A 15,863-nucleotide genomic window follows, 5' to 3' on the forward strand; every position below is an offset into this window, starting at 1 on the left:
GGTCAGCAAAATTATGCACTGTCCTCCTACTATATATACTGTGCACAACAACTAAAATGCACCACAGGTATGGATGGATACTAGTATACTTGATGACACAGAGGTAGGTAGAGCAGTGGCCTACTGTACCGTACTGCTATATATTATATACTGGTGGTCAGCAAAATTATGCACTGTCCTCCTACTATATATACTGTGCACAACAACTAAAATGCACCACAGGTATGGATGGATACTAGTATACTTGACGACACAGAGGTAGGTAGAGCAGTGGCCTACTGTACCGTACTGCTATATATTATATACTGGTGGTCAGCAAAATTATGAACTGTCCTCCTACTATATATACTGCGCACAACAACTTAAATGCACCACAGGTATGGATGGATAGTATACTTGACGACACAGAGGTAGGTAGAGCAGTGGTCTACCGTACCGTACTGCTATATATTATATACTGGTGGTCAGCAATATTATGCACTGTACTCCTACTATATATACTGCGCACAACTAAAATGCACCACAGGTATGGATGGATAGTATACTTGACGACACAGAGGTAGGTAGAGCAGTGGCCTACTGTACCGTACTGCTATATATTATATACTGGTGGTCAGCAAAATTATGCACTGTCCTCCTACTATATATACTGCGAACAACTTAAATGCACCACAGGTATGGATGGATAGTATACTTGACGACACAGAGGTAGGTAGAGCAGTGGCCTACTGTACCGTACTGCTATATATTATATACTGGTGGTCAGCAAAATTATGCACTGTCCTCCTACTATATATACTGCACACAACTTAAATGCACCACAGGTATGGATGTATAGTATACTTGACGACACAGAGGTAGGTAGAGCAGTGGCCTACTGTACCGTACTGTTATATATTATATACTGGTGGTCAGCAATATTATGCACTGTACTCCTACTATATATACTGCGCACAACTAAAATGCACCACAGGTATGGATGGATAGTTTACTTGATGACACAGAGGTAGGTAGAGCAGTGGCCTACTGTACCGTACTGCTATATATTATATACTGGTGGTCAGCAAAATTATGCACTGTACTCCTACTATATATACTGCGCACAACTTAAATGCACCACAGGTATGGATGGATAGTATACTTGACGACACAGAGGTAGGTAGAGCAGTGGCCTACTGTACCGTACTGCTATATATTATATACTGGTGGTCAGCAAAATTATGCACTGTCCTCCTACTATATATACTGCGCACAACTAAAATGCACCACAGGTATGGATGGATAGTATACTTGACGACACAGAGGTAGGTAGAGCAGTGGACTACTGTACCGTACTGATATAATACTGGTGGTCACTGGTCAGCAAAATTCTGCATTGTCCTCCTACTATATACTACAATGCAGCACAGATATGGAGCGTTTTTCAGGCAGAGAACGTATAATACTGGTGGTCACTGGTCAGCAAAACTCTGCACTGTCCTCCTACTATATAATACTGGTGGTCCCCAGTCCCCACAATAAAGCCCACTGAGCACAGATATTTGCAGCACACTAAGCACAGATATGGAGCGTTTTTCAGGCAGAGAACGTAGATATTTTCAGCACACTGAGCACAGATATTTGCAAGCACACTGAGCACAGATATTTGCAGCACACTGAGTACAGATATTTGCAGCACACTGAACACAACTGAGAGAACGTTGCACGTCCTCTCCCTATCATCTCCAAAGCACGAGTGAAAATGGCGGCGACGCGCGGCTCCTTATATAGAATACGAATCTCGCGAGAATTCGACAGTGGGATGATGACGTTCGGGCGCGCTTGGGTTAACCGAGCAAGGCGGGAGGATCCGAGTCTGCCTCGGACCCGTGTAAAATGGGTGAAGTTCGGGGGGGTTCGGATTCCGAGGAACCGAACCCGCTCATCACTAACTGCTATATATATACTGGTCGTCACAGCAACATTCTGCACTGTCCCCTCCTACTATATACTGCGCACAACTAAAATGCAGCACAGGTATGGATGCATAGTATACTTGACGACACAGAGGTAGAGCAGCGGACTACTGTACCGTACTGCTATATATATACTGGCGGTCACAGCAACATTCTGCACTGTCCCCTCCTACTATATACTGCGCACAACTAAAATGCAGCACAGGTATGGATGCATAGTATACTTGACGACACAGAGGTAGAGCAGTGGACTACTGTACCGTACTGCTATATATATACTGGCGGTCACAGCAACATTCTGCACTGTCCCCTCCTACTATATACTGCGCACAACTAAAATGCAGCACAGGTATGGATGCATAGTGATGACACAGAGGTAGAGCAGTGGACTACTGTACCGTACTGCTATATATATACTGGTGGTCACAGCAACATTCTGCACTGTCCCCTCCTACTATATACTGCGTACAACTAAAATGCAGCACAGGTATGAATGCATAGTATACTTGACGTCGACACAGAGGTAGAGCAGTGGACTACTGTACCGTACTACTATATATATATACTGGTGGTCACAGCTAAATTCTGCACTGTCCTACTACTATATATACTACAATGCAGCACAGATATGGAGCGTTTTTCAGGCAGAGAACGTAGATATTTTCAGCACACTGAGCACAGATATTTGCAAGCACACTGAGCACAGATATTTGCAGCACACTGAGCACAGATATTTCCAGCACACTGAACACAGAAACTGAGAGAACGCAGTCACGTCCTCTCGCTATCATCTCCAAAGCACGAGTGAAAATGGCGGCGACGCGCGGCTCCTTATATAGAATACGAATCTTTCGAGAATCCGACAGCGGGATGATGACGTTCGGGCGCGCTCGGGTTAACCGAGCAAGGCGGGAAGATCCAAGTCTGCCGTCGGAACCGTGTAAAATGGGTGAAGTTCGGGGGGGTTCAGATCCTGAGGAACCGAACCCGCTCATCACTACTAAAAAATACCCACCACTACTCTTTCAAGTTCTGGTCTCAAACCAGTTGAAGTCCAGAGACTCTCTTTACGTTTATTGTCCTGTTGTACCTTTGAAGACTTTTATTATTTAATAAAACCCTTAAAGTCACCTCCAGTTGTCGTGGTTACGCCTTTGGGCATTGGTGCTGCAACTCCTGCACATGTCTAGGAGTCCCATCATACCTCCTAAGTTCCAGTACCCGTCAGCCCCTACAACTGAGGCTTCCCGCTACCAACACCAGCCCTCAGTTGTGACAGGAGGTCATTGCAGACTTTTGTGAGGGCAGTTTCAGTGGAGTGGAGAGGACGGAATCCAGACTGGAATGGGTCAAGTAGTGAGTGGGTGGAAAGAAAGGCAGTCAGGCGGTTATAGACAATACGCTCAAGAAGTTTGGAGGCAAAAGGAAAGAGAGATGGGTCGATAGTTGGAGAGAGTGTGTGGATCAAGGGTAGGTGTTTTAAGTATAGGAGAGACGAGTGCATGCTTGAAGGCAGAGGGGACAGTGCCTGATGAGAGGGAGAGATTGAGGAGGTGGGCAAGATGGGAGCAGGCAAAGAGGGAGAGGTAGCGGAGGAGGTGGGAGGGGATAGGGTCAAGTAGGGAGGTGGAGGGGGGTGAGGAACAAATGAGGGACATGACTTCCTCACCAGATACATGGGAGAAAGATGTCAGAGTTAGTAAAAGGGAAGGAGAGGGGTGGTAAGGAATAGGAGGTGGCTGGTTGCTGTTTTTTTTGGTGGGATGTGATGTCCTGACGTACAGTATGGAGTCAATTTTGGTTGTGACTTAAGTGGCAAAGTCAAGAGCAGAGAGTGAGGGGGGGAGACAAGGTGGGGGTGAGACGAGGTGGGGGTGGGCAGAGGAGAGAGTTGAGAGTGGCAAAGAGGTGCCGGGGGATGGAAGACTGGGAGGATATGAGGTTCTTGAAGTATGAGTTCCTGGGAAATATACTGTGTGTATATATATATATATATATATATATATATATATTGTGGCGAGAGGGCTTGTGTCTCACCACAGTTGCCCATAATTCTGTGGGATAAGCTCCCTTAAAGAGAGAGGAAAACAAGACCTGCAAATTCTGCACCTGCAGTATCACTTTGGAACTCTGGATTGTACAGCTCAGAGGAAAAATAGAAGTCTGGGTTTTCCAGCTCACCCAGAGTCAGCAGGAAGTCAGAGGCAGGATAGGGGTTTAAAACTCCCAAAAACCCACTGTGCATGGCACTGATGCATATTAGGGGCCAGCGAGTAGGATGCAGTTTGTAGTGCCAGGGACTGTGGACGTTAGCTGTGCCAGGGGAAGTGGTAGATGGTGGCTGCAGGCCGTTGCAGCAGGATTATTGAGCACGGGAAGTGCTAAGACCTTTTATATTCATTTGTTTATTTTCTATATGTACCCGTGTGACCAGGCCAACCCTGTGTATGCTATATGCACAACATAGGCGTGCGCAGCACATTTTATTAGGGGGTGCACCGGTCGGAGTGGTGTGTCTAGCACCGCATTGGGCGTGTCTAGCACCATCTATTGACGTCAACGCAATATAAAATATCCAACCTTGTACCAATCCTAATAAAGCAGATACATTGTCAGATGTTGTGGTGTGCACCAAACAAACACCCCTGATGGCACTCACTGCAATTACACTGCTCCTCCTCAGCCTGGTCTGGCTCCCCCTCTCTTTCCCCTGCAAGCTGCAGCAGCTTACTTACAAGTCAGTCACTCACTGACACTGACAGTCGCAGACTAGTACTGCTGCTGCTGGAAAAACGAGTGACGTGTCAATGCTGCTGCCAACCGCCTGCCAGTATTGAATTTGTCTTCCTAAGAGGAACACTGGCTGCATGCTGATCCTCATCGGTGGCTGGCGTTGGCATAGCATAGAAGGAGAGTGGTGGACATGTGGCAGGTGGGCGTGCGAGCAGCATGACGTAATCACATCACGCTGTTTTTGTACATGGAGGTGGAGCCGGGAGTTTGAAAGCCGGTGTCAGTGGCACCCTTGATTAACCCAGGGGTCCGGTCAGTAATACAGTACTGACAGGGTGCAGCACAGATGAGACAGTAATCAGCCTGCTCAGCGATCGCTGCATCAGGCATGTGAGATCGGGGTGCCAGACATTAGTGGGTGCCTGTGCGCACCAGGCACCCCCCCTGCGCACACCTATGATGCACAGTGTCTGATACTAGTAAAGACACTGTGTTTCACCGGAAAAACCTGCCTGCTGAGTTCTAATTTCTAGTACCCTTTTTACTATATATCTTTTTACCGGCTGCCGGTAAAACATATTGTAACAGGAGTCTAGCTAGAATGTGCTCTGCTACAAAAATTCCACCAACGACTAACTCCAGGCTTGTGCACAAACAACAAATACCTTTTATTCAGGTAGCTCAAAAACAAAGATATACATAAACAAAGATCACTGTCTTTAGTATAAACTACCAGGGAGGTTAGGCCCTGCCTCACTCCCTCTTACTTAATAAGGAACCCTTCAGGTCCCGACATCCTGACACTAGTGGCCCAGCCCTTCGGATCCCACTGCCGTCAGGAGCCCTGACTCATGGGAGAGACTGCTTTAAACCCAGCACCCAGGTGCTGGCTGATGAAGCAGCTTATTTGGCTAAGAAGCCTATAAGACCTGGTCTGGGCCAAATGGATGGGAACCTGGTCAATCCACACTTCCCACCTACCCCCAGGACCCTGTGTGTAGCTTACAGTTGGCAAAGTACCTCTCCTGCCACAATATATATTCCACCTCAAAGGTTATGTTCCCCAAAAGTAGGCTTGGGACAATCCCCTGAGAACAGTTAATACACTACACCAAATTATCAAGCAGATATTGTGTAACTGCAATTACAGTAACATAAGTATAAAATACAGAGTAAATAAAAAACATATTTTATTTCTCAGGAATATTTCTTAGTTCTGCAATACTTTAAATAAAACTAAAGGTTAGACTGAAAATGATAACAATCATAACATGTTACTAACACTGCAATGACATTGGTACCTTCTGAAGCTCTTTTCTTGTAACAATAGACTCATCCTCCATGTAACCTCCCAAATCGAAATCTCCATTACTAGTAAATGACTAAATTCCACCAAGACTACGTTGTCCACCTTCCGTGGGCTAATTTGCTATCTTCCTCACAGTTAACTAGCTACGCACAGACTACTGCATATTTGCCTACTCTCCCGGAAGCTGCGGGAGGCTCCCGTTTTTTGGGGTAGCCCCCCGCACCCCCGGAAGAGTAGGCAGGTCTCCCGCATCCTGCTCGCATCCTAGTGATGCGGGCAGGATGGAGAAATACTCTCCTGAGTTTGCGGGTCCGTGGAGTGGGGAAGTGGTTAAAATAACGCAAATTGTGGCGTTTTCCGGATGTGGGGGCGGGGCTTGATGTCACAGCCCCACCCCCTGTAGTCTCCTACAGCGCCTCCTCTCTGGGCTTCTCCCGGAGAGGAGACATTCAAAGTAGGTAAGTATGGACTACTGTTAGAAATTTCTTTTACCCAGTTCACCTCTCTCATATCTCCACCCACACACTTACTCGCCCATCATATCAATAAAGAAAAGTATGTTGAGAAAAAAAAGAAAAAAATGTTGAGATATTTGAATATACAGTTTATTCCCTTTCACATGTATGATTATGCTATACTAAGTTAATACACTTTAAATATACATATATTATACTGGCCTGTTAGATCTGAGTTTCTGGCCAGGTAACAGTTGTGCACATTAACATCTGAGGTAATCCTGAGCTGTTTCCAAGGTACAAAGTATATTTAGTTAGTATATTATTAAAAGTATAGGGCCCGATTCAGACCTGATCGCTGCTGTGCAAAATCGCACAGCAGGCAATTATCAAATGATGGCGCATGCATATGTACCGCAATGCGCACGCGCGTCGCCAAACAGCGACAGGATGGTGCGAAAATTTTGATTGCTAGGCGTACACAAGGTGATTGACAGGAAGAGGACGTTTGTAGGTGGTAACTGGGCATTTTCTGGGAGTGTCAAGAAAAACGCAGGCGTTCCCAAGCATTTTCAGGGAGGGTGTGTGACGTCAGCACCGGCCCCGATCAGCCTGTTTGTATCGCACTGTAGGAGTAAGTACTGGCTCTACATACAGACTGTACAGACTGGAAAAATCATTAGATGGTGAGTGAGTGGCAAATAGATTTGCAGCTGGCCACTATCTGGTGGAATTTTCGCATGGCGTATGCATGCATTCGCACACTTGCACGGGGCGGGTTTTCATTCTCCCTTGGTGGCGACTATCTGATCGCAGACCTCTGCAAATTTGCAGCATAAGGATCAGATCTGAATTAGGCCCATAGTTCCTTCCAGAAAACGTAGACAAAACAGGTCATCGCTCCACTTGAAACATATAATTATGTATATACTAATGCAGGTAGGTGGAAATGAAAGTGTTCACAGAAACATAGCTTTATCAATGGGTGTGATAGAGGTTGACAGCTGATTTCTCCGCAGTGGATTACTTAGCCTGGGAAGGTATAGGTGTTCCCTAATTATAGCGCTAATAAGTTCAGTGTGGGCTTAGTATGTGGGAGCTGATGCTGGAGCTGTGCTTAGTAACTCTCCCTCTCCTGAGGTAACTCCAGTAACTATAAAGTTCTACCTGACCTTCCTGTGGATGTTACACAAAGAGTACAATCCTGTCACAGAATCATAGAGATGGTGAGGAACAGTAAGTCATATGTCTCTAAAATATTATTTTGCTGGAGTGTTATATATATAGATTCACTGTTGGTGAAGGATGCACAAGACCGTGGCTGATACACATTAGAGTGTAATACCTTTCATGTATAATCCACGAGAGCATCATCAATTATTGGATTCTTCCATTGCTCTGTTTTATTGCTCAAATTTGTTTGGATATTGGATTTATTCTGGTCCCAAACTAGGATGTTGCAATAAAGATCCCCCATCTATATATTGACCTTCAAAATAGACGATCCACTCTGATGGGGTGTTTGCTCATAATTCATTGCAGTATATGGATTTACCCCTGATGAAGTCTATATGACGAAACGCGTTGGGTTATGAATTCCATCTGTATCATCTTATATTGAAGGCCATCGAGCCAATCACAAGTGGACAATACCGCAAAAAATTATTGTATTGGAATTTACTTGTACTGGAATATACAGCCGATTTTATGTATTCATTGTATGTAATTATATATGTTTTTTATATGACCTGTAAACGGGATTGTTTTTTAGAAATTAAAACAGTTTTTAATTTAAGGTCAATTATTGTATGAAGTTATGTGTTTTAGGTGGTAAAACATAATATCTATTCTCGATAGCACCCTCAGATCTTATTCTTTCAGAGGTGCAGCTTAGTAATTTTTTAGCGCAAGACTTGGCTTTTCCTGTTTCATTTATTTATTTATATATATATATATATATATATATATATATATACACACATATATATCTATCTGACATTGTGTCCTAATTTGCCAGCAGTTATCAGGATGTAAGCAACTGCTTTAATTAGTGGTGTGGGTACTTCTTCCAATCAGCACCGTTGTCTGGCTGCTCCCCCAAATACACCCACCGGCACCAACAGCTATTGGTGGCAGGCTCAGTTCTTATCGCCAGAGGTTACAAGCTGATCCTCTGTTCCTTGCCCCTCGCTCAGTGATGTCCGCTTCCCCCAATGCTGCAGATGTCCGCTTCCCCCAGTGCTGCAGATATCCGCTTCCCCCCAGTGCTGCAGATGCTCCATCACCTCAGGCCATTACCTCAGGAGCTGCTCCCCCTTTCCCTTCACCAGATGTAGGGGAGCCAGTAGGCCTCTGCCTGTCCAGTCATTTACCTCAGACCAACTGCCCACGGTCTCTGCCTCAGTGCTATTTATAGCTTTTCTTGGGTTGCCATGGACACCTTCAAATCAGCCCACAACCAATCAAAAAATGGACACTCCCACTTTAATCCTCTCACTGCCATCTAAATCCCAGCACTTGTGGCTTCTGGAAAGCTTTAGAAAGCTGACAGTTACATTTATATTGCCCCTGCTTCAATGTTAAATATGAAAGTTCAGACCATCTCTCCTTTGGCCAAATATAAAAGTCCTTTTCTGCTCATTTTAAATTTCAATATAATTATAGTAACAGTCCATAACACACATCTGTACAATTTATACTTATTTCTCACTGGATAAAGGTAACCACTGCTAAAAGGTGGTTACACTGGCCATGATAGAAAGGTGTCAGAACACACAATGCATTACAGCTTGCTGTGTATGGGGCTGTGTAGCCGCAGAATGGTGAGCGTATCCATGCTGACTTCTGACCACTGCCAAGAGTGTGAACAGTGGACATGTGAGCATTAGAACTGGTGGCCTGATCTGAAGAACTGTTACATTATGTGGATGGCAGGATGCATGTGTGTTATTTGTCTGGAGAAGAGATGGCACCAGGATGCACTAGGGGAAACGTCAAGCCAGCAGAGGCAGTGTGATGCTCTGGGCAATGTTCTGCTGGGAAACTTTGGGTCCAGGCAGTCACATGAATGTTACTTTGACATGTACTAGCAACCTAAACATTATTGCAGACCAAGTACACCCCTTCATGGCATTGTTACTCCTTGATGGCATTGCCTACTTTCTGCAGGATAATGTGCCCTGGCACACTGCAAAAATTGTACTTGAATGGTTTGAGGAACATTACAAAGAGTTCATGGTGTTGACATGGCCTACAAATCCACCAGATCTCATTCTGATTGAGCATTTATGGGATTTGCTGGAAAAACAAGCCTGAGCCATGGAGGTTCCACCTTGCAATTTATGAGACTTATAGAATCTACTGCTAACGTCTTGGTGCCAGCTACCACAGGACACCTTCAGAGGTCCTGTGGAGTCTATGCCTAGGCAGGGTCACATCTGTTTTGGTTGCATAAGGGGAACCTGCCCCATACTATGAAGGTGGTTTTAATGTTATGGCTGATGTGTATTGCAGAATAAGAAATTATGTTTTTTTTAATTTTTAATATTTACTTTTAATAAGATCAAAAAGATGTCTAAGTCACAAATCATGAAAAGGCATCATTCTTCTCTCTGCTGCTGCTGCTGAGGATGATGATGATAATGATGAAGGGCACAGCTATTATGTTGAACTGTCACTGCTTATATTGATTTCAGTCATGTATCCTGGCAAGAAAAAACTGAAGCTCATTATACTGGTCCTAGCAGTTCTTCTAATCCTGATGTTCTGTATTGTGATCATTCTTACAAGCCTATTGATTATTTACAGTAAGTGTTTGTTTCAAACAGTTATAATACAGAAGAGATGTTAATATAGGTATAAATGCCTGCGTGTAATATCTTTACAAACACTGAGGTCTGGTTAGCTCAGCATTCTTTAGCATCACTTACAGTGCGTGTTATAACTTAGGCAACCCTACTGTAAAATATGTTGATGTTAGAAGTCACCTATTGTACGAGACCTGTATAAAAGCACTTGGACTGTGGCCTTGTGTCTTTGCATGGTCATGGAAGCTTTGAAACCTATAATATTCATCCAGTTTACAGAATAGGGTTCATTATATACTGTATGTACTCTTTGTATCATGAATGCTTTCATAAACTGAATGTTATGTACCTTACACAGACACTCTGCAGGAATGTAACATCCTTCGCCAAAATGGCAGTTTACAAGCAAATGACAAATCGCTGAATGTAGGAGAGTAAAACTCATAAGAAAATCTGCATTGTGTTATTGTTACATAGGAATCTGGATGTGTTACTGCCCAATATAAAAAATAATAATGACTTGGAAAGTGAATAGCCCCCCCCCACCCGGGTGCATAAATCCAGGCCTGTCTACATCCAGAGTAGGAACACAGGTCAATATCACATGCTGAAGAGGATGCTCAGTGAGCTAGAACCATATGATGACCTCTATGAACTATTAGACAAATAGTAAAATTGGGAATAATGTGTGCCTCATAGGGTCTATTTACTAAGCCTTGGATGTAGACAAAGTGGACGAAGATAAAATACCAGCCAATCAGCCCATAACTGACATTTTGCAAACCCAGTCTGTAACATGACAGTTAGGAGCTGATTGGCTGTACTTTATCTCCGTCCACTTTATCACTCTCCAAGGCTTAGGAAAATAGTCCCAAAAGATGTAAAAATGCCACATAAACAATAAGTGTGATGTAGTGCTTGTGTGATTGTGACATTTCCTTAACAAATCCAAGTAAATTACTTCTCATAACTCCAGTAAAAGTCGCCTTCACTGGTGCAAAATGATTTGACTCTGTTTCTTCCCCAGAGACTGAGATGACTGAAAACGAATCACAATATAATGGTAAGAACCCACTAACATTGTATATGAGGGAAATCTGTATATTTGCTTAAAGGAGTTGGGACCTTCTAAGATGGTTCCTAACATGGTAGGTTGGAGGATGGTCAGCAAGCAGGGTTGATACATGGGACAGTCTCAATGATGGCAAAGTGGAAATACAGAGAATGTCGAGATCTTTAGTCAAGGTCAAAACTGGAATTTCAAGATTGAATCAGAAGGATCCAAGAAGCAGGTTGTCAGGATCTGTGAGTTTTCTGGTTATGGAGCAGGGGTGGTAGTCATGTGACCGCCGGTCGGCTGACCGACAGTCACATGACCTCCTCCGTGAGCCCGACGGCTCACTATCCCGATGGTCGGCATGCCGACCAACAGGGACTATTTCCACTCGTGGGTGTCCACGACACCCATAGAGTGGGAATAGAACCCGTGGCGACCGGCCCGCAGCGTGGCGAGCGCAGCGAGCCCGCAAGGGGCTTGCTGCACTCGCCCCTCCCCGCCGGGATCCCGGCGTCGGTATGCTGCCGGGATCCTGGCGTCGGTAAGGTGACCGGCGGTCAGGAGACCGCCGGTCACCCGTACTACACCCATGGAGCAGGACCCTAGGTCTGTATATGTTGAAAACTTGGAGGTTTAATAAGTTGTAGCCTCATAAGTTAATTGGAACTTGTTTATTAATACTGGAAGATACAGGTAGAAAGATCTGAGTGAGCACAATGATATTGATTACCAGTAGGGGCTGGCGAATATGATTAAGACATGGGACTGCGGAGAGTGCTCAGCACAGACTTGAGGATAATATGGTAATAACTGTAGTACAGCAGCACAAAGTATACTGGAACTTGTGTATACTTCCAGTTCCAACAGAGTAGACTGTTGATGGAAGTACCCTGGGGTACACTGGAGATTATGAAGAGCACCCACTGTAGTGACATGAGCTGGGTGAGTCACAGGAACTCACTCTGGAAACTGTGGGGAGGGCCCAGTAGTAGCTGGCGCTTGGTGCATAACAGGAACACACTGGAAACTGTGGAGAACGCTCAATAATAGTGGCTGGCAGCACAACAGAAACACAGTGAAAACTATGTAGAATGTTCAATAATAGTTGCTGCCACTGAGAGCAGGAACATACTGGAAACTGTGGAGAGCACCCAGTAGTAGTAGGTGGCACTTGGTGCATAACAGGAACACACTGGAAACTGTGGAGAGCGCTCAGTAATATAGACTAGCTCTTAGAGTATCACAGGAATACACAGGGAACCGTGGAGAGTGCCCATCAGTAATGGCTAGTGCTTTGAGTAACACAGTACTTGGAGCACACTGGACTGTGGAGCCAAACTCTGGAATACCTTGCAGACTGGATGCTAGCAGGTTACAGCAGAAGTTGTTTTGGCAAATGACCATGGCCAGGTAAAGACTTATATAGGGCCCACTGGGTGCTGATCGGTCACAGGATTCATGTGCAGGAATTCAGCTCAAGGATTGGCAGAACAGTGGTCAGTTGATTGCAGGCAAGACTGTGGCACCCATGTCTTGGCAGCGCCAGCTCCAGAGGATGGAAACAAACACACTTTTGCAATGGTACCTCCTGTAATGTGTCCAGACAGCCTGGGAGAGAGATGTAATGCCAGATAGCAACAGCGCCAGGTATAGTAACAGGGCTTGCCAATCTGGCATGTGACACAGGTCAAAAAGCTAGCCTGGACACTACACACTAGTCGAGAAACAGATAAACTAGGAACGCAAGAGCAAAACTGTAAAGCATTATATTCTGACCCCTGTCTGGTGTCCGTGTCAGAGAGGTGATTAAATATTCTGGACTGATTTGGAGTTAGTGCCAGAGAGACGTCAATGGTCACATAACTGCATGTACAGTGTTTCGCAGTTGCCGTGCCCTTACCCCTATAGGAGGAAGCAGAAGCTGTCTAACATGCATACACTCGGGTGAGCAGATAGAACAGACAGGAAAGCAGAAAGGTGCCAACAGCTGCATGAAGCAGCACCATCGTACCTGGTAAGCACCTGCGGTATTCCAGCCCTGCATGACAGGCGCCTGCCTGTCTCCGCTTCTAAAGTTGGCCAATGCCTCAGATAACTTGATTTCATGGCAGTAATGGGAACACATATATGTCTTCTGTATAAAAGCTGCTGACTGTTTTCTACCACATCGACCATATAATTAATGACATTATTGATCTTATTTCAGATTGCTCATGTATCCTAAGAGTAAAACAGCCAATGCTTGCTACTTTACATTAATGAAACGTGTATACAGTACAAGTAGATGCATTAAGTCATGGTGTCACTGTATATTTATCCCTACTCTAAGAACAATGCTGACGTCAGTCCAGCACACAGATTTACTGTACATTTTGGTTGTGTAACAATACTGTGCATACATGACTGTGCCCATATGTTTGTAACTATTATGTATTTTTGCAGAGCGATCTTGTGACAGCGGCTGGCTGCAGTTTGAGGACAGTTGCTATCTCTTAACTTCATCTAGAAGCAACTGGACAACAGCTCAAAGTGCATGCGAAAGGTTGCAAAGTAACCTGGCTATAATAACCAGTCGGAAGGAGCAGGTAAACTAACTCTATTCCTACATAGTCCCTGTCACCTGGTATAAAAATAATCCAATATGGATTATTAATTAAGATGGAACTTTGCTATCTGATGGTGTTGGAAAGTTGGCATGGCTATAGACAGAATTGTCCATCTGTACAGTGACACTTCTATGAGCCTTATTCCAGCCAGGAAAATTAAGGTTTCCTATGGGAACATCCTCCACTTTACAGGTAGAGTAGAGGCAGAAATACAAAAAAGTTCTATATCATCTTTCGTAATGTGCATTTTCTTCAGGAGCACCCGACGCATAGTGTGGCCTCCCGCCATTAGTACATGGCTTTTGGGTTCTATTCATGAAGCAGTGAAAGTGTGGAGAAGTGAGCCGGTGGAGAAGTTGCCCATGGTGACCAATCAGCGTTGGTGTAACATTTATAATTTGCATAGTATAAAATTATACAGAGCAGCCGACTGGTTGCCGTGGGCAACTTCTCCACTGGATCACTTTTCCACTCTTTTCACTGCTTCATTATAGCACTGCAGAATAGTGACCTCAGTGCTCCCAGACTTCAGGCACCGTAGACTAATGCACACTATGGCTGGAATGGAATTGCCGGCGATAGAGAAACTGTCAGCCATAGTGCTGTTTGCAAGTTGAGGGATGCACACTCTTTAAAAATATTTATGTATACTTTTTTTTAATTATTATTATTTTACACATGACGCCAGGCAAGATAGCTGAATTTGTATATTTTTGGGCAACCTTTTATGGTTGTCTTACTATTGGGCAGCTTGCAGCACCCATGGGGATGCACAAACCACCCGTCACAGAGGCCAGGAAATATCCGTCCATTTACAGGGATCCCTGCCCTCTTCCCTCCTCCTAAATGGCAACGACGTGCCCCTGTTTTCACAAATGGAGGCTGTCACTGCCCCCAAAATGGCATCAGGCTGTCAATCACTGACAGTCTGATGCCGGCCTGCTTCCTACATCGCAGGACTCACTCATGCACACGCAGAATGGATCCTGCACATGCGCAAAGTACTGGACACCGGCACTTTGCGCATCAGGCAGCAGATACAACGGAATCTGAATGAGGGCCAGGGTCAGGGATGGCAGCATTTTAGGTTTAACCCACACTGACCCTAAAGTGTCTAAGGTCCAGTTTTAGGGGGGAGGGGGGGGTCATCTGTAAACATAACATCACAGTATATGTCTGTGGGATTTAGTGATGGCTGCATTGTAGGTTCTAGTAAAGCTGAATAGTGATACCGCACATTTCATAGAACTTTGGGGCTGATTCACAGGTGGTCGCGGGTTCAATTCGGTCACAGATAGGTGATGTTTGGTGATCTGTGCATGCATCAGGGCCACACTGCGCGTGTGCCAAGATGGTCTTGCAGTGGTGGTCACAGTGTGGCTCTAGATGCAGCTCGATTGACAGGCTGCAGGCATTTGGGGGCGGTGATGGGACGTGTTGTAGAAAGCAGAAGCATGTCGCCACCGTTTTGGGGTTGTGCCAAAGCCAGCCATTGCTTCTTCGGACACAGATTCACTGACCTCGGCAGCTTAGTGTTGGGGGACATTCTTAGAGTTCCCGATGTTTCTCCGATGCTATGTTATCAGACGCATTCTGAGATCTGAGAAGCCAGCGGTAGACATGTCATTATACAAGATGGCTCCAGCAGCATCAGCACAACTTCTCAGATCTGCTGCGACCAAAGGCATTCACCTATGTATCGGGCACTTTGTCAGTGATGACTTGGTTTGGAAATAAAGGGCATCATGCACATCAGGCACTGCAGTATCATTACTAGAGATGAGCGCCGGAAATTTTTCGGGTTTTGTGTTTTGGTTTTGGGTTCGGTTCCGCGGCCGTGTTTTGGGTTCGACCGCGTTTTGGCAAAACCTCACCGAATTTTTTTTGTCGGATTCGGGTGTGTTTTGGATTCGGGTGTTTTTTTCAAAAAACACTAAAAATA

The 15,863-nt window shown here is 44.9% G+C and overlaps 1 protein-coding gene across 6 annotated transcripts in view; it reads left to right on the plus strand.

Annotated features, from left to right (window-relative positions):
* Window positions 1–15,863, plus strand: part of LOC134936579 (CD209 antigen-like protein C) — a 171,174-nt gene that overhangs the window by 115,123 nt on the left and 40,188 nt on the right. For 5 of the 6 annotated variants that reach the window (XM_063931675.1, XM_063931670.1, XM_063931672.1 and 2 more), the window contains exons 3-5: window positions 10,148–10,258; window positions 11,286–11,321; window positions 13,758–13,900. In XM_063931675.1, the coding sequence (XP_063787745.1) occupies window positions 10,148–10,258; window positions 11,286–11,321; window positions 13,758–13,900 (290 nt within the window). The remainder of the gene's footprint in view (window positions 1–10,147; window positions 10,259–11,285; window positions 11,322–13,757; window positions 13,901–15,863) is intronic. The other variant, XM_063931673.1, reaches the window with a different exon arrangement.

The sequence above is a fragment of the Pseudophryne corroboree genome, chromosome 6 (genome assembly GCF_028390025.1).
Source record: "Pseudophryne corroboree isolate aPseCor3 chromosome 6, aPseCor3.hap2, whole genome shotgun sequence".
Classification (NCBI taxonomy): domain Eukaryota; kingdom Metazoa; phylum Chordata; class Amphibia; order Anura; family Myobatrachidae; genus Pseudophryne; species Pseudophryne corroboree.